A 26194-nucleotide genomic window follows, 5' to 3' on the forward strand; every position below is an offset into this window, starting at 1 on the left:
CAGCAGCAGCCGCACCGGGCAAGCTGGGCAAAGAGCGTCTTGGTGGCTGGCTGCGCGTGCAGGCTGGGAGGGCTGCAAGCAGGGGGGATACCTGGGGAAGAAAGCTGTCCTGGGGCCCCTAAAGGCATGGGGGCCCATAAGCCAATGTCTACTTGACCTAATTGTTAATCTGGTCCTGAGAGGAGCTGGATTCTTGCCCAGAGAGATGTGCTGGCGTGGACAGCTCTTATTTCTCAGCCTCTTGCACCCGCTGCCCCACACAGAGCCCCCTCCTCACAAATCTCCCACCTCCAAAATAGAGAGCCAGTTTGGTGTCGTGTTTAAGTGCGCGGACTCTTCTCTGAGAGAACTGGGTTTGATCCCTCCCCACTCCTCCGCTTGCACCTGCTGGAATGGCCTTGGGTCAGCCAGAGCTCTCGCAAAGTTGTCCTTAAAAAGGCAGCCTCTGGGAGAGCTCTCTCAGCCCCACCCACCTCACAGGGTGTGTGTTGTGGGGGGAGGGGTAGACGATATAGGAGATTGTAAGCTGCTCTGAGACTCAGATTCAGAAAGAAGGGCGGGGTCTAAATCTGCAGTCCTCCTTCTTCTTCAAAACAAGCCCAGTGCCTTTCTCTCCTCCCTCTCCTGCCTTCCACCAGGCTCACCTGGTAATCCTGGAGCACTTCGGCAGCCCCCTCCTGATCAGCGATGGTCAGCCAGATGTTGGGGAAGGAGGTGGCATTGTAGCTGAGGTCCAGACACATCTCCACCAGGATGGGCTCGCAAGTGGACTCTGCAGGAGGACGAGGAGGGAGAAAGGAAGCTGTGTGGCCAGAAGGACGAGAAGAGCAGCCTTTCTGGACCAGGTCCAAACCCAACCTGGTTCAATGCTCCGTGTTTACAGCAGTGGCTGGCCAAGGGACGGGAGATATAAACTTGATAAAGGACACAGGCAAGCCGAATTGACAATATTGTTTTGTACTCAGAATCAGTGTTCCCTCTAAGCTGCAGAGTCTTGTGAGCAAAAATTCTACTTCGTGAGCTACTGGTATTAAAGTTGTGGGCTACTGGCCTTGAAGCTGTGAGCTCCTGCATAAATTATTGTGCTCTGGGGTCATCCTTCCTGAGCTAAGATAAAAATCTGTGAGCTAGCTCATGCCAGCTCAGCTTGGAGGGAACTCCGCTCAGAATACAAATCATGCTTCAAACATTAATACTCTCACAGTATTTCCTTACAGTATCTCCCTGGTGCCCTTTCCCACTTCCACCACCCATTACTCATTAGTACCAGGGCAGCATGCAGGGACACAATGCACAGCCTCTGTCATATGGCAATAAAGGTAATGACCAGGGGCATATGGGATGGTTCAATAAGCCAGTTTTCAATGAGGCATACGGGATGGCCTTCAATGAGCCAGTTTTGGCCCATGGGCCACATGCTTGACATCTCTGTTCTAGCATATCCCCGGGCACCATTTTCAAATACAGTTTGCCGTGCATGCAGCTAACCTGAAAACATGCAGTCGAAGGAAAACAAAGCTGTTATCAGCTGCGTACCTGACGCAAGTCAGGTAAAAGAATACAAAATGGTTGTGGGGAGTCAATGAGGAAAGGAAAGGTCCCCTGCGCAAGCACCAGTCGTTTCCGACTCTGGGGTGACGTTGCTTTCGTTTTCACGGCAGACTTTTTATGGGGTGGTTTGCCATTGCCTTCCCCAGTCATCTGCACTTTCCCCCCAGCAAGCTGGGGACTCCTTTGATGGACCTTGGAAGGATGGAAGGCTGAGTCAACCTCGGGCCAGCTACCTGAACCAGCTTTCGCTGGGATAGAACTCAGGTCGTGTGCAGAGTTCAGATCACAGTACTGCAGTACTGCTGCTTTACCACTCTGAGCCACGGGGCCGCTAGTCAATGAGAAAGAACACTTAAACGTGGGAAAAGACAAAAACAATATGGAGGGAGACATGTACACCCAGTGTGACTCTCAGGTGTGGTATGGTGGGCAGGCATGGTACTCCTAAGGGGGTTTCTCAGCACCTTGAGGCTGCTGAAGTTGGGCAATGTTTCAGCGCATGTGCAAAAAAGGGGGGAGGGAAGTGAATGAATGAATATTTATTTACAGTCAAAGACCATTATTTACACGTCACAGGCCATTAACCATAATACATTCTTATTAAAACTACCAAAATATTCCAAGAAGTCTGTTTGATCATAAAAACTTTCAAACCTTATAAGAATCCAGATAGTTTAAAATGTCTAAAATATCAAATATCTATAAAATCACCAAAAATATTCCAAGGAGTCTGTCTGATCGTAAAAAACCTTCCAACCTTATAAGAATCCAGAAAGTCTAAAATGTCAAATATCAAACGTCTATAAAAATCATATAAATCATACAATTCAGATAGGTCATACAAATCATACAGAACCATGTTTCTTATTGCGGAATTTTACCAAATGGCAAATGGCGCAGAGTGGTAAAGCTGCAGTACTGCGGTCTAAACTCTCTGCTCATGACCTGAGTTCGATCCCGGCGGAAGCTGGTTTCAGGTAGCCGGCTCAGGTTGACTCATCCTTTCATCCTTCCGAGGTCGGTAAAATGAGTCCCCAGCTTGCTGGGGGGAAAGTGTAGATGACCGGGGAAGGCAATGGCAAACCACCCCGTAAAAAGTCTGCCGTGAAAACGTTGTGAAAGCAGCGTCACCCCAGAGTCGGAAACGACTGGTGCTTGCACAGGGGACTACTTTTACCTTTTTAACAAAATTTAGCTATTTGTCTGGAGACAAATGGATTTTTGTTAATTAAAAGTTTCTCCAGGCAGGCCTTGTCTGGGGAGGGAAGTGGAAATCCAATTCACCTTGTGAATGAACATATGGAACGCTGACTAGGGAAAAAAAAAAGGTAAAGGCAGTCCCCTGTGCAAGCACCAGTTGTTTCTGACTCTGGGGTGACGTTGCTTTCACAACGTTTTCACGGCAGACTTTTTACGGGCTGGTTTGCCATTGCCTTCCCCAGTCTTTTACACTTTCTCCCCGGCAAGCTGGATACTCATTTTACCCACCTCGGAAGGATGGAAGGCTGAGTCAGCCTTGGGCCGGCTACCTGAATCCAGCTTCCGATGGAATCGAACTCAGGTTGTGAGCAGAGAGTTCAGATCACAGTACTGCAGTACTGCTGCTTTACCACTCTGCGCCGCGGGGCATTTGATCGCACCAACAGTAGGATCCCTGGAAATGCCCCAGTCCTTGCTGACTTATCCCTCGCGCTGCTGGATAGGATGTGGTCAGCGAGGCGATTATCTCCGCTGTTAGTGGAGCCTCCCTGGTATACTGGGAAGCAATATTGGGAGCATATTAAAGGAATTGCAGGGATTATACGCCCCTTCCAACCTGAAATTTCCCTTTTGAACTTCCTCCTGGACCATCTAATGATGATTAGATCAGAGTTAAGAGAAACAGTCGGTATCCTTTTGGCCACAGCTAGATTACAGGGAGCAGCTCTGTGGAGATCTCCAAATTTCCCTTTGATAAAGCAATGGCAGGTTTGGTTATGGGGCTCTTTTGTAATGGGTAAACTAATGAGTCACAGAATTGTTCTACACTAGGAATCCTACAGCCAAAAATTTTGTGGCTGTCATTGTAGAATCTCTCTCTGAGGAGGGAATTTTGCCCATAAATAAGCAGGGCTTCTCTTCTTTATCAAAAGGTAAAGGTAGTCCCCTGTGCAAGCACCTGCCATTTCCAGCTCTGGGGTGATGTTGCTTTCACAACGTTTTCACGGCAGACTTTTGACGGGGTGGTTTGCCATTGCCTTCCCCGGTCATCTACGCTTTCCCCCCAGCAAGCTGGGTCCTCATTGGACCAACCTCGGAAGGATGGAAGGCTGAGTCAACCTTGAACCGGCTACCTGAACCAGCTTCCGCTGGGATCGAACTCAGGTCGTGAGCAGAGGGCTCCGACTGCAGTACTGCAGCTTTACCACTCTGCGCCACGGGGCTCTTCTTTATACTATTGCATAAAATACATTGGCATTAAAGTTTGCTGAAGGTTATGTTTTAATGTTCACACATAGGAAAGGTGTCTACTTTATGTTTTGTTTTGATGTATTGGGCTGGATAAATACATTTTTTTAAAAAGGAAAGGCCCCAACACTGATGAAAACCCGGAAGGCAGCTCCAGTCTGGTATCTTTATAGCAGCAGCTTGACTTGCTCAGCTTCACCTGAGGTCATCAGAGCTTAAGGTTGCCAGGTCTGTGTTGGAGACTTTGGGGGTGGAGCCAGGAGAGGGAGGGGCTTGGGGAGGGGAGGGGCCTCAACACGGTACAGTGCCTTAGAGCCCACCCTTCCAAGCAGCCATTTTCTCAGGGGAGCTGATCTCTGCCAGCTGGAGATCAGTTGTAAAAGCGGGAGATCTCCAGGCCCCACCTGGAAGCTGGCAACCCTGTCAGAGCTTGGAAGGGACACCGGGTCCGCTACGATCGGTATTTGGATGGGAGACCACCAGGGTTGCTATGCAGAGACAGGCAACAGCAAACCACCTCTGTTTGTCTCCTGCCTTGAGAACTCTGCAGGGCATCCAAGAGTTTATTGTGACCGAATGGTGCATTATTCATTCACTATCACAACAGCCCCTTGAAGTAGGCCAGTGTTGCTATTCCTCATGCAGGGAATTTGGCTGAGATGAAGACACCATGGCTTGTATAAGACCACTGAGCAAGCTTGTGGTAAAGAGGACAACCTGGGGCTCTTTAGCTTGGAGAACCATCAACCAAGGAGTGGCATGATAAGAGGTTTACAAGATTATGCATGGGATGGAGAAAGTAGAGAAAGAAGTCCTTTTCTCCCTTTCTCACAATATGAGAACTCGTGGGCATTCCATGAAATTGCTGAGCAGTCAGGTTAGAACGGATAAAAGGAAGGACTTCTTCACCCAAACGGTGATTAACACGTGGAATTCACTGCCACAGGAGGTGTTGGCAGCTACAAGGATACACAACTTCAAGAGGGGATTGGATTAGCATCTGGAGCAGAGGTCCATCAGTGGCTACTAGCCACAGCGTATTGTTGGAACTCTCTGTCTGCGGCAGTGATGCTCTGTATTCTTGGTGCTTGGGGGGCACAGTCGGAGGACTTCTAGCCTCACTGGTGGACCTCTTGATGGCACTTGGGTTTTTTTGGCCACTGTGTGACACAGAGTGTTGGACTGGATGGGCCATTGGCCTGATCCAACATTGCTTCTCTGATGTTCTTATGTGACATAGAGTGTTGGACTGGATGGACCATTGGCCTGATCCAACATGGCTTCTCTTATGTTCTTATGTGACACAGAATGTTGGACTGGATGGGCCATTGGCCTGATCCAACATGGCTTCTCTTATGTTCTTACGTGACACAGAATGTTGGACTGGATGGGCCATTGGCCTGATCCAACAGGGCTTCTCTGATGTTCTTATGTGACACAGAGTGTTGGACTGGATGGGCCATTGGCCTGATCCAACATGGCTTCTTTTATGTTCTTATGTGACACAGAGTGCTGGACTGGATGGGCCATTGGCCTGATCCAACAGGGCTTCTCTAATGTTCTTATGTGACTCAGAGTGTTGGACTGGAGGGGCCATTGGCCTGATCCAACAGGGCTTCTCTTATGTTCTTATGTGACACAGAGTGCTGGACTGGAGGGGCCATTGGCCTGATCCAACATTGCTTCTCTGATGTTCTTATGTGACATAGAGTGTTGGACTGGATGGACCATTGGCCTGATCCAACATGGCTTCTCTTATGTTCTTATGTGACACAGAATGTTGGACTGGATGGGCCATTGGCCTGATCCAACATGGCTTCTCTTATGTTCTTATGTGACACAGAATGTTGGACTGGATGGGCCATTGGCCTGATCCAACAGGGCTTCTCTGATGTTCTTATGTGACACAGAGTGTTGGACTGGATGGGCCATTGGCCTGATCCAACATGGCTTCTTTTATGTTCTTATGTGACACAGAGTGCTGGACTGGATGGGCCATTGGCCTGATCCAACAGGGCTTCTCTAATGTTCTTATGTGACTCAGAGTGTTGGACTGGAGGGGCCATTGGCCTGATCCAACAGGGCTTCTCTTATGTTCTTATGTGACTCAGAGTGTTGGACTGGAGGGGCCATTGGCCTGATCCAACATGGCTTCTTTTATGTTCTTATGTGACACAGAGTGCTGGACTGGATGGGCCATTGGCCTGATCCAACATGGCTTCTCTTATGTTCTTATGTGACACAGAATGTTGGACTGGATGGGCCATTGGCCTGATCCAACATGGCTTCTCTTATGTTCTTATGTGACACAGAATGTTGGACTGGATGGGCCATTGGCCTGATCCAACAGGGCTTCTCTGATGTTCTTATGTGACACAGAGTGCTGGACTGGATGGGCCATTGGCCTCTTCCTACATGGCTTCTCTTATGTTCTCATGTTCTTATGACTTCCTGATCCATAGCATGTAGACCTGCCGCCAACGCAGGAACCTAGTTGCCTGTAGGGCCACTCACCGATGGATGGGTAGGCGATGTCCGTGCAGTTGTATTCGTCGCTCCCATCCGGGCAGTCGCGCCAGCCGTCACACACCAGCTCCAGCGCCTGGCATTCACCATTTCTGCAGGTGAACTCAGAAGGGCTGCACGTTTCTGGGGTACGGGGAGAGGTGCAACAGAGAGGAAAGCACAACATGCGGCAAGCCATGCATTGGAGCGATAAAGATGCCCAGACACAACCTCAGCTACAGGAAGCCACTGGAAAGGACAGCATGCTTAGAAGGCACCAGGCTCAACTCTGGCTCCCAGCTCTGCCGCAGGACTCACAGAATGACCTGCAGTGCCTCGCTTAATCCTTTTTATAAAAAAATATGTTAGGGAAAAACCCTTTTGGTCCCAGCTGCGAAATCTGAAGGGTCAAGCATTTGTGATTCCGTCTCAAAGCCGAGGATCAACTAGGATCCTGGTTCGGTGTTTGGATGTGTGTGCAAGGGTGAAACCTCGTGCACACACTCCAACATACCTGCTTGCAACTGTCTTTCACAAGTCACTGCTCTGATCATTATACATCCCCCCCCCCCCTTTGCTTGGGCTTCAGTTATTGATTTGTGTCATCTAAAGTCTGCCTTTCTCAGAAAGAGTCAGTGCAGTCAACAGAATGGGACATTCAAGAACCAATGCATCCAGAACTTTAGAATCGTCTGGAACCAAGAAACCCCCAAAGCAGGAGCACCAAGACCAAACACTCCCCCTGTTACTTTCTCCAAGAACAGGTGTGGCCATACTGTGGTTCAGGAGCCCCATGTGTGGCTCTTAAAACCCCTACCACCCCATCCGCCAGCTTGGAGAAGGCATTGCTCTCTTTAAACCACTTCTCTAAGCCAGCTGGTGACGTAGATAATGCATTTAAAGTTAATGTTGCTTTCCTTCCACCTCTCCCTCCCTCCCTCCCTTCCTCCCTTCCTGACTCAGACAAGGCATTTTAAATTACTTTAAATTACTTCTCCAAGCCAAGTCAACTGGCAGCTTGCATAATGCATTTACAATTAAAGTTGCTTTCTTTCTGCTTCTTCCTTCCTCCTCCCCTCCCCCTCCCTCCCTCCCTTCCTCCCCCCTCCCTCCCCCTTCCCCCCTTCCTTCCTCCCCCTCCCTCCCTCCCTCCCTCCCTCCCTCCCTTCCTTCCTTCCTTCCTTCCTTCCTTCCTTCCTTCCTTCCTTCCTTCCTTCCTTCCTTCCTCCCTCCCTCCCTCCCTCCCTCCCTCCCTCGTCTTGCAGCTCTCAAACATCTGACATTTCTTCTATGTTGCTGATACGTTAAGCAAGTTTGGCCACCCCTGTCCTAGCAAATTGGATTAAGAGGTACACTACTTCTGTAGATGGAAGCTTCATTACCTGTCCTTGGGCCTCAGAAGAAGAAAAAGAAGAGAATGGATTTATACACTGCCCTTCACTCGGAATCTCAGAGTGGCTTACAATCTCCTTTCCCTTCCTCTCCCCACAACAGACACCCCGTGAGAAAGGTGGGGCTTAGAGAGCTCTGAGAGAGCTGTGACTGATCCAAGGTTACCCAGCTAGCTGCATGTGAAGGAGTGGGGAATCAAACTCGTTTCTCCCAGATTTGAGTTTGCTCCACTACACCAAATTGGCTGTCAGCGAGGATGCAAACCCTGAGTTTCGAGATCTGAGGTTGGAGCCTGGGAGATTAGAATTTAGGGAGGGGAGGAACTGCAGTGGGGTACACTCCACCTTCCAAGCAGCCATTTCACCCAGGGAAAAGGAAAAGAAAGGTCCCCTGTGCAAGCGCCAGTTGTTTCCTACTCTGGGGTGACTAGGGTTGCCAAGTCCAGTTCAAGAAATATCTGGGGACTTTGGGGATGGAGCCAGGAGACTTTGGGGGTGGAGCCAGGAGACATTGGGGTGGAGCCAGGAACAAGGGTGTGACAAGCATCATTGAACTCCAAAGGGAGTTCTGGCCATCACATTTCAAGGGACTGAACACTTTTTAAACGCCTTCCTTCTAGAGGAAATAATGAAGGATAGGGGTACCTTCTTTTGGGGCACATAGAATTGGACCCCCTTGTCCAATCTTTTTGAAACTTGGAGGGTATTTTGGGGAGAGGCACCAGATGCTATGCTGCAAATTTGGGGTCTCTATCTCAAAACACAGCCCCCCAGAGCCCCAGATACCCGCGGATCCATTCTCCATTATTTCCTATGGGAATACATCTCCATAGGGAATAATAAAGTTCCCAGCAGATATTTCCCTCCCCTCCCCCTGCTTTCTGATGACCCTGAAGCGGGGGGAGGGCCTTCAAACCAGGGGATCCCCTGCCCCCACCTGGGGATTGGCAAGCCTAGGGGTGACGTTGCTTTCACAATGTTTCACGGTAGACTTTTTTTTACAGAGTGGTTTGCCATTGCCTTCCCCAGTCATCTGCTGGGTACTAGGGTTGCCAAGTCCAATTCAAGAAATATCTGGGGACTTTGGGGGCGGAGCCAGGAGACATTAGGGATGGAGCCAAGAGCAAGGCTGTGACAAGCATAATTGAACTCCAAAGGGAGTTCTGGCCATCACATTTAAAGGGACAGCACACCTTTTCAATTCCTTCCTTCCATAGGAAATAATGAAGGATAGGGGCACCTTCTTTTGGGGCTCATAGAACTGGACCCCCTGGTTCAATCTTTTTGAAACTTGGGGGGTATTTTGGGGAGAGGCAGTAGATGATATACTGAAAATTTGGTGCCTCTACCCCACAAAAACAGCCCCCCCAGAGCCCCAGATACCCGCGAATCAATTCTCCATGATTTTCTATGGGAATAAATCTCCACAGGGAATAATAGAGTTCCCAGCAGACATTTCCCTCCCCTCCCCCAGCTTTCTGACGACCCTGAAGCGAGGGGAGGGCCTCCAAACCGGCGGATCCCCTGCCCCCACCTGGGGATTGGCAACCCTACTGGGTACTTATTTTACTGACTTCGGAAAAAGTGGAATGAATGTTATAATAAACAAATAAATAAGCCATTTGTGCAGTGTGGAGAGCAGCTGTAATTCCAAGAAATCTCCAGCCCGCAGCAGGAGGTTGGCCACCCTAGGCCTCAGTGAGAAAGGCAAACAAGAAACGACACTTCAAAAAAGAGAAATGAAATAGTAGCTATCGATAGACCTAAGCAGGAGTCAAGTGGCACCTTTAAGACCAACAAAGTTTTCTTCGCAATGGAAGCTTTCGTGTGCTAGAAAAGCACGCTTCATCAGGCAATAGGATGGAACGGCAAGCAGTCTTAAATACAGAGAAAGTGGGCAGTGAGTTAGTATGCAAAATCATGGAAATGTTTTGGGGTTTGTTTGTTTTTATAGCAGAAACGGCTAAAACCGAAAGAAACTGCTTTGTCCTACTGCTTCAGACCAAGACGGCTGCCCACCCGGATCTATCGATAGACCTGGTCTCCATCCAGGTGTCTTAAAAAGTAACGAAAGTCACAGACTGAAATCAAATAGGAGTCGAGCGGTACCTGAAAGACCGGCCGCCTTTACTCCTGCCTCGAGTTTCATGGGTTAATGCACAGAGGCATTCACAGAGGAAGTACACGGCAGCTTAAAAGCACAGGTTGGCAGAACCTGTCCTCAACACGACTTGATCTTTGAGCCCCAGAAAGCTGTTTCCTGGGAAACAATTCAAAGGAATGCAAACACCGTGTCCCAGGAGGCAAGCCATGTGCCCAGTCTCTGCTAGGCTTGCAGATTTCAGCCCTCCGGAAAGCGGCTTAGCAGTTCACCAGGCCCATGCCACCTTCGCCTATTTTTTGTTCGACGTTTGCACAAGAGCGCAAACCTCCTTGTCAGCTGCTCTCCAGCCAGGGGTTTTTTCTTTTGTCAGAGCCGGGCCTCGCTGGCGTCAAGAACGAAGCAATAATTACAGAAGTAAACAATGAAAGAAAACCTGTGATTGTCAAAGTGTCTGCAATCTCAGAGAAGCTGGAATTTGGGAATAAACACATGCGTTTCTCCGGGCGGGGGGGAGAGCAGGGGACAACCCACCTCTTTGAACCCTGTGGGCAAAGACCAGCTCTAAATTCCAGGGCTGAAAGAAGTCAAAAGTGGAACGTGGCAAGAGAGGCCCACTGACGTTTCCCAGATGCAAACGGGGACACAACTTTGTGACATCCCAGTCCTCAGGATCACCGCTGAAGACAAAAAGAGGCTGAAACGGTGGCTTGGTCTCAAATAGCACCCACCCCAAACACAACGGCAGCAGTGGTGGGGTGGGAATGGCAGGTGCTTCATGCGTACATCATGTGTGCTAAAGACAAGATGCGTTCACACCGCAACTCAGAAACTCTAGGGGAGTGACTGGGGGGAGGGCAGGATTTGGGGAGGGGAGGGACCTCAGTGGGGTATAATGCCCAGGGCTTTTTTTTTGTAGCAGGAACTCATTTGCGTATTAGACCACCCCCCTTTGATGTTGCTAATCCTCCAAGAGCTTTCAGGGCTCTTCTTACAGGGCCTCCTGTAAGCTCTTGGAGGATTGGCTACCTCGGGGGGGGGTGCGGCCTAATATGCAAAAGAGTTCCTGCTAAAACAAAACAAAACCCTGATAAGGCCATAGAGGTCTCCACACTCGTCTCAGGATTTTCCTCTCTCTTCTCAAGCAAAAAAGGAATTCTCCTCGCTTTTTGGCTTTGCGGAGCCATGAAGAGAAACACAGGGTAGTAACCATCCCAATTAGGGCAGCCACGTTTCCTCTGGGGGCAGGGGATCCTTCACTTTGGTGGGCCCCAACCTGCTGCCAGGGAGGAGGCCGCCCTCCCTCCCCGAGTCCTGTCGCCATGTGGCATGTGCGGTGCCCGGAAGTGACGTATCACGCCAGGCACGTCACTTGCGGATGCTCTAGGAATTCATGGGAAACTCTATGGCTTCATGCAGGGACACTCTAGCAGTTTTGGGGGGACTCTATGGTACCATAGAGTTTTCCCCAAAATTGCTGGAGCACCCCCACGCAAAACCATAGAGTTTCCCACAAATTCCTAGAGCGTCCTTATCCGCTGTGCCCAGTGCGATACATCACTTCTGGGTGATGCCATTGTGCCGTGTGCACTGTGCATGCATGAAAAAAGTCCCCTGCCGGCACCTTTGGGGGACTTGGCAACCCTAATCTCAATGGCTCCCCAAGGAACAAACTTCCAGTGCGTTCTAGCCAATGAACACACAGGCACTGGGATGATTGACAAGCGTATGGTATTTATTGCACATCTCATTTTGTTCGTTCAAAGCATTACATAAAGTTCAGGTACTCCCAAACATATCAGAGAGCTCATGTCCAGGGAGGGGGCTTCTACTCTTTCTGCTGTGACGGACAGTGCTCAGCCCTCCACAGCAAACCATTCGTTCTCACTCATCTCGTTTTCTACATGAAAAAAAAACTGGGTTATAGGTGCGTCTGCCTGATTTGGGAAGTACTTGGGAGTTTTTTCAGGAAGCACCTGGAATTTTGAATCCATAGAGCTTGAAGACCACTGAAGGGAGGAAGATGGCGGAAGGTGCAGAGTGGGCGGAACACCCTTGAGGTGGGTGGGGGAGTGAGAGGCGGCAAAAGGGCAGGGGGGGGCGGAATTGGAATCTGTAGGCTTTTGAATTACCTTTGGCTCGGAAGCAAAACGAGGGGGAAATCGGTACGAAAACACTCTCAGAAAACCTGGGGAAACAGTGACCAGAAAGCAACTGAGTGCCGAAGGGAGGAAAATGGAAGCAGACTAGAGCTAGGCCTAGGAGAGAAGGGACTCTAGGGAGATGGCTCTTTGGCAGCTCCAAAGCTGAGAGGGAGAAGGACAGAGAGAAAGAAAAGGGAGGCTGGAGAGGGAGCTCAAGAAACGAGAAGGCGGTCAAAGCAGAGGAGAGAGCTGGCTGGCCCGGTCTCCCGCTGCCGGTGCAATTCAGAAGCTTAAAGATCCATTGTCATCACCTACTTTCCGTGGCACTATGGGCCCGGTAGGTGGCAAAGAAGCCGTCGTCCACCACTCCCTCGTCTGCCACAAACAGGACCGTCATGACATGTTGCGAGGAGGTCAAAACTGGTGGTATTTCTGAGCCGCAGAACCTGCGGATGCAAGGAGGGAGACTTAATCTCTTTTTGAAAGGGGAAAAAAAGCATGTGTGTCATGTGTCCTGAATATGGCAACCCTGTGAAGGCATGATCTCCAACGTATGATCTCCAACGTATGGACAGCCTGGCTCAGAGCTTGCAAACTGATTGAGTGTGTGCAGGTCCTTTTTTGTAGAAAAAGCCCAGCAGGAACTCATTTGCCTATTAGGCCACACCCCCTGACACCACCGCTTCAAACAGGGCTTTTTTGTAGGGGGAAAATACCCCGCAGGAACTTATTTGCCTATTAGGCCACACCCCCTGACACCACCGCTTCAAACAGGGCTTTTTTGTAGGGGGAAAATACCCCGCAGGAACTTATTTGCCTATTAGGCCACACCCCCTGACACCACCGCTTCAAACAGGGCTTTTTTGTAGGGGGAAAATACCCCGCAGGAACTTATTTGCATATTAGGCCACACCCCCTGACATCACCATTGTTTCACGCAGGACTTTTTTGTAGACAAAGCCCAGCAGGGGTTCATTTGCATATTAGGCCACAGACCCTGACATCACCATTGTTTCACGCAGGGCTTTTTTGTAGAAAAAGCCCAGCAGGGGTTCATTTGCATATTAGGCCGCACCCCCTGACATCACCATTGTTTCACACAGGGCTTTTCTGTAGAAAAAGCCCAGCAAGGATTCATTTGCATATTAGGCCACACCCCCTGACATCACCATTGTTTCACACAGGGCTTTTCTGTAGAAAAAGCCCAGCAAGGATTCATTTGCATATTAGGCCACACCCCCTGACATCACCATTGTTTCACACAGGGCTTTTCTGTAGAAAAAGCCCAGCAAGGATTCATTTGCATATTAGGCCACACCCCCCGACATCACCATTGTTTCACACAGGGCTTTTTTTGGAAAAAGCCCCACAGGACCTCATTTGCATATTAGGCCACACCCCTGACACTAAGCCAGCCAGAACAGCGTTCCTGTGCGATCCTGCTCAAAAAAAGGCCTGAGCGGGTTGGCTTCCTGGATTGAGAGGAAGTGTGTGTGTGCGTGAGAAGTGCCGTCAAGAAGATGTCCTGTCATTAACAGGCTTGCTCAGGCTATGCAAACCTTGGCGGAGTCCATCCATCTCATGTTGGACCATCTTCCTCTTCCTGCCGCCGTCCACTTTTCCGAGCATGGCTGTCTTTTCTGGGGACTCAAAAATATGGCCCGCCGGCCGGATCAGACCCGCAGAGGGCTCCAATCAGGCCCTCCAGCAACTGCCTGCCATCGGCTTCATTTTCCCTTGCCTGCTTTTTTCGGTGTTTCTCCCCGGACAGGCCAGAGCAGCAAAGCAGCCTTTCCCTCTCCCCCTTGCCTAGTGCGCTACCCCACCTGGGGGTGCCACGAGGCATGCCCTTTCTCCCCTGGCCCCTTCCTAGGAAGGCGTCGCACGGCCGCTGCACTCTTTGGAGTTTTCCAAGTGCTGCCCAGACGCTTTCAAGCCAAAAGCAGCCACCCAAGGTAAGCTTGAAAGCGGCCCAGTGGCACAGGGAGAAAGCGGTGGCACGGCAGCACTCTTGTGCGCAGCCCATCGCTCTCTCCCCCCACTTGCCACCCTGCATGGTGGTATTATTAAGGGAGCTTCTGGGGTGGGGCGTGGTGCAGGGGTCTACTGGGAGCGCCAGGCCTGCTGGGAACCGCAGCATGGGCTGGGTTATTGCCTTGGAAGCTGCACCAGTTGGGAAAAGGACCACATTTCCAAGCATTTTTCCTGTCCGGGAAGCTGCCCTACCTGCCCATGACGCTGGCTCGCCCCATCCCCGCGCTGTCAAACACTTCCACAAAGTCAAAGATGCAATCCTTCTGCGGCTCTAGGCTGAAGTTGTGGAACCGCAGGTCGATCACATGGCCCACGGGCACTGAGATGTGCCAGTGGCAGAGCTGAAGAAGAAAGACAAAGGTGGTGAATCGGTTTGGGGAGACCACCGGCGGCAAGGCGTGGGCGTCAGCGGGCATCTGCAAGCACAACTCCACAGGGAGGCTGGCAGCGCCCTAGGGCTCTCTGTCATGCTTCCTATTCATTGATGGCCCTGAGTAAATAAGCAAGTAGTAAGCATGTAGCGACTACATAGTAATATGGTTGCCAAGTCCAATTCAAGAAATATCTGGGGACTTTGGGGGTGGAGCCAGGAGACATTGGGGCGGAGCCAGGAACAAGGGTGTGACAAGCATAACGGAACTCCAAGAGAGTTCTGGCCATCACATTTAAAGGGACAGCACACCTTTTTAAATGTCTTCCTTCCATGGGAAATAATGAAGGTTGGGGGCACCTTCTTTTGGGGCTCATAGAATTGGACCCCCTGGTCCAATCATTTTGAAACTTCGGGGATGGAGCTCATCCAGGGATTGTGATGCAGCTGCACCTACTATTCAATGGACAAGGAGGTGGAACTCTCAGAAGAAGGAGGAGGAACTCCCAGAAAGGTTCAGGAGCTATGCTCCTGTGAGCTCCCACTGAATCCGAGGCCTGCTGAAAACTATTACGGATGGAGGCAGATTTCTGCATCCAGCTGCACTGCCCCAAAGTAAGGCTGCTGATTCAAAACACGCTGACTCATTCCAGATGTCGAAACGGGCCACGGGAATCTGCTGAGATGAATCATTTTAAGGCTCTGTTGCCCACATTAAACCTACATTTATTTGCATAGAATTTTTTAAAAAATAATCCAAAGGGGGGGGGGCATACTTCCTTATTAGAGACAGAGGAAGAGCTGATGGTATCTTAGCACAAGCCTTTATCTAAGGACAAGTATCTTAGGACAAGGCAGGGAAGGAGGGAGGGAGGGAGGGAGGGAGGGAGGAAGGAAGGAAGGAAGGAAGGAAGGAAGGAAGGAAGGAAGGAAGGAAGGAAGGAAGGAAGGAAGGAAGGAAGGGAGGGAGGGAGGGAGGGAGGGAGGGAGGGAGTGGGGGAGGGAGGAAGGGAGGGAGGGAGGGAGGAAGGAAGGAAGGAAGGAAGGAAGGAAGGAAGGAAGGAAGGAAGGAAGGCTGGGAGGGAGGAAGGGAGGGAGGGAGGAGGGAGGGAGGAGGAAGGAAGAGGTAGAAAGAAAGCAACTTTAATTGTAAATGCATTATGCAAGCTGCCAGATGGCTTGGCTTGGAGAAGTAATTTAAAGTAATTTAAAATGCCTTTTCTGAGTCAGTCCACAACAAGGCAGTGGGGGCTTCAAGAGCCACATAATGAGTGTGAAAGGGCCACAGTTTGGCCACCGCTGGTGTAGGAGAAGGAAGAAAGCCTCTGTGGATGCCTACATGGGACCATATTTAAAAGCCCAGACCTGGATAACCTGGGGTGATGCATCCAAGCACTAACCAGGAGTGACCCTGCTTAGTTTTCTAGATCTGCCGAGATCAGGCTAACGTGTGACGTCCAGGTCAAGGGAATACCTTTACCGATCACTATGTAAACACCCTAGTGCAGGGGTGGCCAAACTGTGGCCCAGAAGCCACACGTGGCTCTTTCACACATGTTGTGTGGCTCTCGAAGCCCCCACCACCCTATCGGCCAGCTTGGAGAAGGCGTTTTTCTCTTTAAACCGCTTCTCCAAGCCAAGCCAGTCAGCAGCTTGGAGAAGGCATTTAAAGCTGAAGTCGCTTTCTTTCCACCTCTCCTCTGTCTTGGGGGTCTCATGCATCCGGCATTCGTGTCTTGCGGCCCTCAAACATCTGACATTTGTTCTATGTGGCGTTCACATGAAGCAAGTTTGGCCACCCCTGCTCTAGTAGAAGGCAGGATCCAGCCGTTTTTCTGGAACCAAGCCAGCACCAATCATCACAAAACCACTGGAAACAGCTGTTGGACCTGGGAAATTGCCGGCTGTGCTTGCCTAATCGAGCACAATGAGATTCCTTCCTCCAGGCTCATGCACAGAATGCAAATCGTCACTCACCTGCATGTTTGGGTACTGCTGTGGGTGATTGGGGCTGAAGAAGTGGCCTTCCAAGCTGGTCAGAGTCCCCCCGCATTCTGCAAAGAGACAAACACATCACCGCCCAGAAGTGAACAGGCTTGCAGTACAAGAAGAGGGAGGATTAGGGGTGCCAACCTCCAGGTGGGTCTGGAGATCCCCTGGAACTACAGCTGATCTCAAGAGCAGCACGTCTTGAGAAAATGGCTGCTTTGGAGGGTGGATTCTATGGCAGGGGTGGCCAACGGTAGCTCTCCAGATGTTTTTTGCCTACAACTCTCATCAGCCCCAGCCAGCATGGCCAATGGCTGGGGGCTGATGGGAGTTGTAGGCAAAAAAAAACATCTGGAGAGCTTACCGTTGGCCACCCCTGTTCTATGGCTTCTACCCTTCTGGTTTTCCTTCCCCCAACAAACGCTGCCCACCTTATGTTCCACCACCAAATCTCCAGGAATTTCCTCAACACAGAGTTGGCAACCTTATCCAGTGCTGTGACAGGGATCGATCTTTCTCTCTCTCCCCCCCTCCCCCCCCCCCCCAAATAGGGTTTTTAACATTATGGTTTCCATTTGAAGAATGGGAGCTTGTTTTTGAGAATTTGAAATTTTCTTGGCTTTACAAAACTCCCCCTTTAGAGATTATGAGCTCAAAGGGGGTAACTTAAAACAGGACTCTCCATTTTGTTTTTTGGGGGGAAGGAACTAGACCCTCCCTGGCAAGAGCATCATTATTCTGTCACCCCCCTTGCTGGAAATTGACTAAGGGACTAGCCCCCCCGCCAGGAAATGTTGCAGCCCCACATCATGCAGCAGGCCTCTCTGCCCCATACTCATTCTCTCAGTGCCCCATTGCAATGTGGTTCTCTTGCACGAGTTGTGTAAGCGCACCTTTAGGGCTGCCAATCCCCAGGTGGGGTGAAAATACACAATAGGCTACACAGAGGAATGAAGTTCCAACCAAATAAAACAAACCACTCTGTGAAAAATGCTATTAAAATATAATTCATACAAGGAAAAGAGTGCATTTCAGCAACCTCATAATTTTACATACGGCATGTACATATTTATGCACATTATACATCATTGTGCAAATAGTCCAAAACATCACAAGTCCAGAAAAGAGCTCCAACGGACTGCTAGCAGAGTAAAGCCCGTTTTGGAATGCCAGGTCCTTCCTCCAGGAAGCATCTTGCAAAACTTGCGGTATATGTATAGAAAATATTCACAGTGGTCAGATTTTTCACAAATTCATGCACAATCGGAACGCTGCTGCCTCCATCTGGTCAGCAAGTTAACTTGGGATGCAATTGCTGAAATGCACTCTTTTCCTTGTATGAATTATATTTTGTAATAGCATTTTTCACAGAGTGGTTTGTTTTATTTGGTTGCAATCCCCAGGTGGGGGCAGGGGATCCTCCGGTTTCAAGGCCCTCCTCCTGCTTCAGGGTCACCAGAAAGCGGTGGCGGGGGGGGGGAATGTCTGCTGGGCACTCCATTATTCCCTAAGGAGACCAATTTCCATAAGGTATAATGGAGAATTAATCCGAGGGTATCTGGACTGAGGGGGGATATTTTTGGGGGTAGATGCACCAAATTTACAGCATAGCATCCAGTGCCTCTCCTCAAAATACCCTCTAAGTTTCAAAAAGATTGGACCAGGGGGTCCAATTCTATGAGCCCTCAAAGAAGGTGCCCCTATCCTTCATTATTTCCAATGGAGGGAAGGTATCTAAAAGGTGTGCGGCCAGAACTCCCTTTGGAGTTCAATGATGCTTTTCACAACCTTGCTCCTGACTCCACCCCAGTATCTCCTAGCTCCACCCCCAAAGTCTCCTGGCTCCACCCCCAAAGTCTCCTGGCTCCACCCCCAAAGCCCCCAGATATCTCTTGAATTGTGCTTGGCAACTGCTACGCACCTTTGTGCTTTGTGCTGCAGTTGGACTCGTCACTCTTGTCAATGCAGTGGTCGAGGCCGTCGCACACGGAGGCCGGGAGGAGGCAGAGTCCGCCGTCACAGAGAAATTCGCCCCAGAAACAGTTCTCTAGAACAGAGGAAGACCTTGGAGGAGGAGAAGCTAGACATTCCAACCGACTTGAACCTATCTGGAAACCACCAGGAATCTTGGGAATTATGGTCTTTTGAGATTTCTGTTCGCCCAGTTATGGACAAGAAGTTCTGAAGAAGTGATTGGTGACTCACAAAAGCTCCTCCTCGCTGACCAATCGTGTTAGTCTTGCAGGTACTCCTTTTCTACTGCTACAGACAAACTAACATGGAGACTCATCTCAGCCCAGTTTTGGAAGCGCCGGTTATGAGGTCCTTTGGGCAGTAGTGACAGGGGGAGCTGTGGCTCAGTGGTACAGATTTTTCTTGGCAGGGCTTTTTTTTGGTAGAAAAAGCCCAGCAGGAATGCATTTACATATTCATTTTACAGGAGAACGTTTACTCTTATGAGGTGGGACGTTCTCTCTTCAGTGGTGGTGGAGGGGAGACACAAAAAGGTGCCGTTCCAAGAACGATTATGTCCCTGCTGCTGCCATGATGGTATCGAATCTCTAGTCCATGTCATATTTGACTGTAAGGCTTATAATTATCATTGAGAAGTACTCTCATTTTTCACAGCCATACCTTTTACCAGTAGCCAAAAATTGCAACTCTTCTTAGCGATAGAAACCCTGAGGTTACCTACAAATTAGCAAAATTTGGCTGGCTTGCCACAAGAATAAGGAAAATTCTAATGATTCAGTCAGGAAACGGTTAAACATCTTTGCCAATCTGTTGGCTGTAACTGTCACGTTTTGTTTTATTTGTAGTTTTATAACAGTGTTTTATACTGTTATACTCAATGCACAGCAGCCAAGAAGGTCAGAGCGCCTGCTCCGGCTGCAACGCCACTGAGGATGTTCTCCGCAGCTGAGAACGAAACGTCTGGAAGAAAAACTTTCTCCAGTAGAACACGGCACTTGAGCCCGAAAGATTCTTCAAACCCTTTTATACCTTTTATGTATGATTCTATGGACAGTTTTAATTTTGTATGATTTTTACTGCTTTAAATGCTGGCTTAGGCAGTGAATAAATAATTTATTTATTAAGGGAAGAAACAAAGAGGTTTAGACAGGGTTTTTAGTTTATCTTTGGTTTTAACATTAATTTTACATCTTCTGTGTCTTAACGTATTCGTATTTTATGTATAAGAACATAAGAGAAGCCATGTTAGATCAGGCCAATGGCCCATCCAGTCCAACATTCTGTGTCACACAGCGGCCAAATATATTATACACACACACACACACACATTGTGGCTAATAGCCACTGATGGACCTCTGGTCCATATTTTTATCTAACCCCCTCTTGAAGGTGGCCATGCTTGTGGCCGCCACCACCTCCTGTGGCAGTGAATTCCACATGTTAATCACCCTTTGGGTGAAGAAGTACTTGTATATTGTATATTTTAGGTGGTATCATATTTTAGTGTATGATAATTATTGATATCACCTTTTATTGGTTATGAATTGGACTTTTACAAATTGTTTGTTGGTCTATGACCGTTATAAATAAATATTATAAATAAAAAAACATATTCATTGACATATTAGGCTACACCCCCTAACACCAAGCCAGCCAGAAGCACGTTCCTGTGCATTCCTGATCAAACAAAAAGCTCTGCTTCTTGGCATGCAGATGTTCCCAGGTTCTCCAACATCTCTGATTAAAAGGACCAGCCACAGGTGATGTGAAAGACCTCTGCCTGAAACCTCAGAGATGGACAGTCGCTGCCAGTCTGACCAGACAAGGCAATTCCTACGCCTGGAGAATAAAATTAGCAGAAGCCGTGCTGCTGTGTTATAACTGAACTCTCAGGTGTCCGGGGAACAGAATGTTCCTTCGTATTTTCTGTCCCCATTTTGGATGGAGACAGCTGCCAAATTTGTTTCAAATATTAGTTGCAAAACAGAAAATGACTGCAGACTGCAGATTTATATCCTGCCCTATTCTCTGAATCAGAGACTCAGTGGCTTACAATATCCTATATCTTCTCCCCCCACAACAGACACCCTGTGAGATGGGTGGGTTTGAGAGGGCTCTCACAGCAGCTGCCCTTTCAAGCACAACTCCTATGAGAGCTATGGCTGACCCAAGGCCATTCCAGCAGGTGCAAGTGGAGGAGAGGGGAATCAAACCCGATTCTCCCACATAAGAGTCCACACACTTCACCACTGCACCAAAGTGTTCTGAAGCAGATGAAGCTGGCTTCTACTGAACCAGACCATCAGTCCATCAAGGCCAGTCTTGTCTACTCAGACTGGCAGCTGGTCTCCTGGGTCTCAGGCTATGGTCTTCCTCATCCCCTAGGAACCGATGTTTATTGGAGACACTGGGGATTGAACCTGGGACCTTCTGCTTGCCAAGCAAATACTCTACTGCTGAGCCAGAGTCTCTCCCCTTGATCCCTTTATACCTGAATGGGGGTTGCTTTTCAGGAGTGACTCCTGGAGGGCAAAGTATTCATCCAGTGCCCTTGGCTGTGTACTTCTGCAGGCTATCCTGGCATAAAGAGTGGATTGCACCCCTTTTTATGGTCCTTGAAGGCCTGCCAGTGCTGGACAGACTGGACAGAGTACAAAAGCGTTGCTTCCTTTAGTCACCTCTCCCAGCTTGAAACAGGAGAAACCTCCCAGTCCCTAGAGCAGCAGGGTGTCTTGGTCTTAATCTTCTGTCTTGTTCCCCCATTCTTTGTGGGACTGAATGGATCCAGCATCTCTGGTCAGCAGAGGGCACTCTGCTGGGCTGTGGACCTTGGCAGATGCCCCACCATGCCAGCCCTTTACAGCAGACCCATGTGGGACTTCCCTCATGACCATCACATCCTCCTTCCCTTCTCTTGGATCATCTCTCACTTACAGCTGTAAGCTCCTTGAGGTAGGGACCAGCCCTTTGAGCTTTTGCTGCAAACACTATTTGTGATCTCATAGTGAGATCTTTGCCAGATTCTCCAGGGCTTGACTGTGCCGGATTAAACCCCGTGGAGGCCCTTAGGCAGTCAAAATCTTGGGCCCTCCCCCCCATGCAAACTGTCCTAGAGTTTGAGCGCCCACCCATCACCCACAGCCCCCACTATAGACTGCAGGCACCTTCTCAAAAGCCCCTTTGACAAGGTTGTAGGGGAGAGGAAAGGAAAGGAAAGGTCCCCTGTGCAAACACCAGTTGCTTCCGACTCTGGGGTGACGTTGCTTTCACAACGTTTTCATGGCATACTTTTTTAAAGGGATGGTTTGCCATTGCCTTCCCCAGTCATCTACACTTTCCCCCCAGCAAGCTGGGGACTCATTTGACCGACCTCGGAAGGATGGAAGGCTGAGTCAACCTTGGGCCGGCTACCTGAACCAGCTTTCGTTGGGATAGAACTCAGGTCGTGAGCAGAGAGTTCAGATCACAGTACTGCAGTACTGCTGCTTTGCCACTCTGCGCCACGGGGCCGCTAGGGGAGAGGAAGAGAGAGGCAAATTTGGTGATGATGCCAGCAGCAGACACACCAGGCAAGTCGGACAAAGAGTGGCTCATTTGCTGGCTGTGTGTGCAGACTGGGAGGGCTGCAAGCAGGGGGGAAACTGGGGTGGGGGAAGCTGGCCTGAGGCCCCTAAAGGCGTGGGGGCCCATAGGCCAGTGCCTACTTGGCCTAATTGTTAATCCGGCTCTGGGGCTTGGATAGGGCATCTGGAAGGATGGAATTAATTTGATAGGAAAGTTGCGTCTTCCAGCTTTCCCCAACAATTGGGTGCACTTACTTTCACTGGGTGCAATAGCTCGATACCGGGCAGTGAAGCCTGCAGCGGTTGTGATCCCGTAGGAGACAAAGGTGACATGCACCTGGTTAGAGTTGGTGTTGATCGTTGCAGGGGCCTCTTGGCCACAGAACCTGCAAAAAACGGAAGAACATCAGAAGAGCCCTGCTGGATCAGACTTGTGGTCCATCTAGTTCAGCATCTCGTCTCATTCAGTGGCCAGCCAGTTCCTCTGGAGGGCCAACAATGAGGCAGAGAAGCCTAGGCCTTTGTAAGAACATAAGGAGAGCCCTGCTGGATCAGACCAGTAGTCCATCGAGTCCAGCATCCTGTCTCACTCAGTGGCCAACAAGTTCCTCTGGAGAGTCAACAACAAGGCATCGAGGCCGACATCTTCCCTGGATAAGGACATCAGAAGAGCCCTGCTGGATCAGACCAATAGTCTATCTAGTCCTGCCTCCTGTCTCACACGGTGGCCAACCAGTTCCTCTGGAGGGCCAACAACAGGGTAGAGAGGCTGAGGCCTTCCCCTGAGAAGAGCATCAGAAGAGCCCTGCTGGGCCAAACCAGTGAGGGTCCATCTAGTCCAGCATCCTGTCTCACACAGTGGCCAACCAGTTCCTCTGGAGGGCCAACAACAGGGCAGAGAGGCTGAGGCCTTCCCCTGAGAAGAGCATCAGAAGAGCCCTGCTGGGTCAAACCAGTGAGAGTCCATCTGGTCCAGCATCCTGTCTCATACAGCGCCCAACCAGTTCCTCTGGAGGGCCAACGACAGGGCAGAGAGGCTGAGGCCTTCCCCTGAGAAGAGCATCAGAAGAGCCCTGCTGGGTCAAACCAGTGAGAGTCCATCTAGTCCAGCATCCTGTCTCACACAGCGGCCAACCAGTTCCTCTGGAGGGCCAACGACAGGGCAGAGAGGCTGAGGCCTTCCTCTGTTAAGTACATCAGAAGAGCCCTGCTGGATCAGACCAATCTAGTCCAGCATCATGTCTCCCACAGTGACCAGCCAGTTCCTGTGGAGAGCCAATAACAGGGAATAGAGGCTGAGGCCTTCCCCTGATGTTGCCTCCTGGCTCTGGGATTCAGAGGCTTAATGCCTCCGAATGTGGAAGTTCCCCTCAGCCACTATGGCTGGTAGCCACTTATAGACATCCCCCATGAATCTATCCAATACCCTTTTAAAGCTGTTTATTCCTGCAGCCCTCCCTTAAATCCATGACACCCTATTCCCTCAACATTCCTTTCCCTCTCATCAGACCTACTGATGAGTGTTAACAGACCCACAGGTGATTCCTCACCGGGAAGACCCATCCAATAAAGAGGCCGAGTCCTGCTCGCTGTATATCTCCAGCCGGTCATATAAGCAGGAGATGGAGTTTTCTATGTCTAACGTCTCCACTCGCAGCTGGATCACAGTTTCCTGCGGCCCCTGGATATGCCATGTGCACAGGATATCGGGGGGGTAGGGGGCTGGGTAATTGGGGGAGCTGAAGGAGCCTTCGGGACCACGCAGGATTCCCCCGCACGCTGCAAGGGGAGACACAAAGAAACAGTTTATGACCTCGGCAATAGAGGAAAGCTAAGAGGAGACATTTGCTGCAGCAGCGTGCATGCAAAAAAAAAAAAAAAAGGCATTTGGAAATTCTGTCACAATTATTTAACGTCCTGCCAAACTGAAGTTTTCTTATGTTTTATTTGTATGTTTTAAGAGGTGACCGGTCACTTGCTCGGGGAGGAGTCTGACAAGCGGGTGAAAACGTAGTGATTGTTTTGAGTTCAACATTCTGGTTCCTTCAAAGAAAAAAAGCCCAGGAACACAGCACTTGGAGAACATGCAGCGTGAGTTGCAAGTGCAAACGGAGCGAGAGTTAACATGACCACCACGAACCAAAACCTCTTGTGTGGAATCAGCCCCTTTCTTCTTGGCCCAACCTCTGTGGGAAACTTCTGGAGATCTGGAAGTTGGTAGCCTTAGAGTACAGACATGGTTGCTGTCAACCTGCGTGGATAGCGCTTCGGGGAGATTTCATTTCAGAACTGTATCTTCCAGAAAGCAGGAACCTGAATAGAATGCATGACTCACGCTTGGGGTAGGACCGTGGCTCAGTGGTAGAACATCTGTTTCGCATGCATAATGTCCCAGGTTCAATCCTCGGCATCAGGTCAGATCATAGGTGTTGTGAAAGACCTCTGCCTGAGACCCTTTAGAGCAGGGACGGCCAAACTTGCTTAATGTAAGAGCCACATAGAATAGATGTCAGAGCCGCAAGACATGAATGCCAGATATCTGAGAGTTGCAAGGAAGGACGGAAGGAAGAAGAAGAAGAAGATATTGGATTTATATCCCGCCCTCCACTCCGAAGAGTCTCAGAGCGGCTCACAATCTCTTTTCCCTTCCTCCCCCACAACAGACACCCTGTGAGGTGGGTGGGGCTGGAGAGGGCTCTCACAGCAGCTGCCCTTTCAAGGACAACCTCTGCCAGAGCTATGGCTGACCCAAGGCCATACTAGCAGGTGCAAGTGGTGGAGTGGGGAATCAAACCCGGTTCTCCCAGATAAGAGTCCGCACACTTAACCACTACACCAAACTGGCTCTCCAGGAAGGAAATAGATGAGGAAGGGAGGCAGAGGTGGAAAGAAAGCAGCTTTAGTTTTAATGCATTCTCCAAGCTGCCAGCTGGTTTGGCTTGGCGAAGTAATTTAAAGCGACAAATGCCTTCTCCAAGCTGGCCAATGGGGTGGTGGGGGCTTCAAGAGCCACACAATATGTGAAAAAGAGCCACATAAGAACACATGAAGCCTTATACTGAATCAGACCCTTGGCCCATCCAAGTCAGTATTGTCTACTCAGACTGGCAGCGGCTCTCCAGGGTCTCAAGCTGAGGTTTTTCACACCTATTTGCCTGGACCCTTTTTTGGAGATGCCAGGGATTGAACCTGGGACCTTCTGCTTCCCAAGCAGATGCTCTACCACTGAGCCACCATCCCTCCCCATGTGACTCCCGAGCCACAGTTTGGCTAGCCCTGCCTGTCTAAGTAGACAATACTGACCTGAACAGACCGATGGTCTGATTCAGTACAAGGCAGCTTCATGGGTTCAGGTGTCCAGCACAGCAATGCAGATGCAACAGCAGTTTGGTACTCACAGGGTGTTGAAGTCATGGCTTGGGGTGGGTCTCCTTGGGATGAAGCAGCTGTGGATTCCAGGGGGGTCCTGGCAGGAGGAGGTGAGGTTGCATTGGAGACGGTGTGAGGGTAAGATGCCCCAGGTGAGAGTCTGGCCAGGTGAGAGGATTTCAGCTCTGCTGCCACAGAACAAAAAGAAGATATTGGATTTATACCCCACCCTATACTTTGAATCTCAGAGTCTCAGAGCGGCTCACAATCTCCTTTTACCTTCCTACAGAGATCAGTTCCTCTGGAGAAAATGGATGATTTGCAGGGTGGACTCTTGGACATTGTACTCCACTGAAGTCCTCCTCCTCCCCAGGCTCCACCCCCAAATCTCCAGGAGTTTCCCAAGTTCCCAACTCGAATCTGGCAACCCTACCCTTCCATTCCCTTGCCAGGGGCCAGGGAGACATGGCATCCTTAATCCCAGGTTGCATGCCCAGGAACAGCATAGAACAGTTTCATTCACATCTCACAGAATGAACAAAATGGGATCCTCATGAGCACACGAAGCTGCTTTCTCCTGTGTCAAACCCTTGGCCTATCAAGGCCAGCTTCATCTTAGACTATCAGCAGCTCTTCAGAGCCAATTTGCTGTAATGGTTAAGTGTGCGGACTCTTATCTGGGAGAACCGGGTTTGATTCCCCACTCCTCCACTTGCAGCTGCTGGAATGGCCTTAATCAGCCATAGCTCTTGTAG

The 26194-nt window shown here is 49.9% G+C and overlaps 1 protein-coding gene across 1 annotated transcript in view; it reads right to left on the bottom strand.

Annotated features, from left to right (window-relative positions):
* MFRP (membrane frizzled-related protein) overlaps positions 1-26194 on the bottom strand; it is a 41514-nt gene that overhangs the window by 6500 nt on the left and 8820 nt on the right. Inside the window, exons 4-12 of the mRNA XM_060250914.1 lie at positions 25469-25627; positions 23621-23849; positions 22326-22456; positions 18455-18580; positions 16522-16598; positions 14367-14515; positions 12456-12586; positions 6514-6648; positions 645-772 (exon numbers count right to left, since the gene is read on the bottom strand). Coding sequence (XP_060106897.1) covers positions 645-772; positions 6514-6648; positions 12456-12586; positions 14367-14515; positions 16522-16598; positions 18455-18580; positions 22326-22456; positions 23621-23849; positions 25469-25627 — 1265 coding nt within the window. The remainder of the gene's footprint in view (positions 1-644; positions 773-6513; positions 6649-12455; positions 12587-14366; positions 14516-16521; positions 16599-18454; positions 18581-22325; positions 22457-23620; positions 23850-25468; positions 25628-26194) is intronic.

Source organism: Heteronotia binoei, chromosome 12 (assembly GCF_032191835.1).
Source record: "Heteronotia binoei isolate CCM8104 ecotype False Entrance Well chromosome 12, APGP_CSIRO_Hbin_v1, whole genome shotgun sequence".
NCBI lineage: Eukaryota > Metazoa > Chordata > Lepidosauria > Squamata > Gekkonidae > Heteronotia > Heteronotia binoei.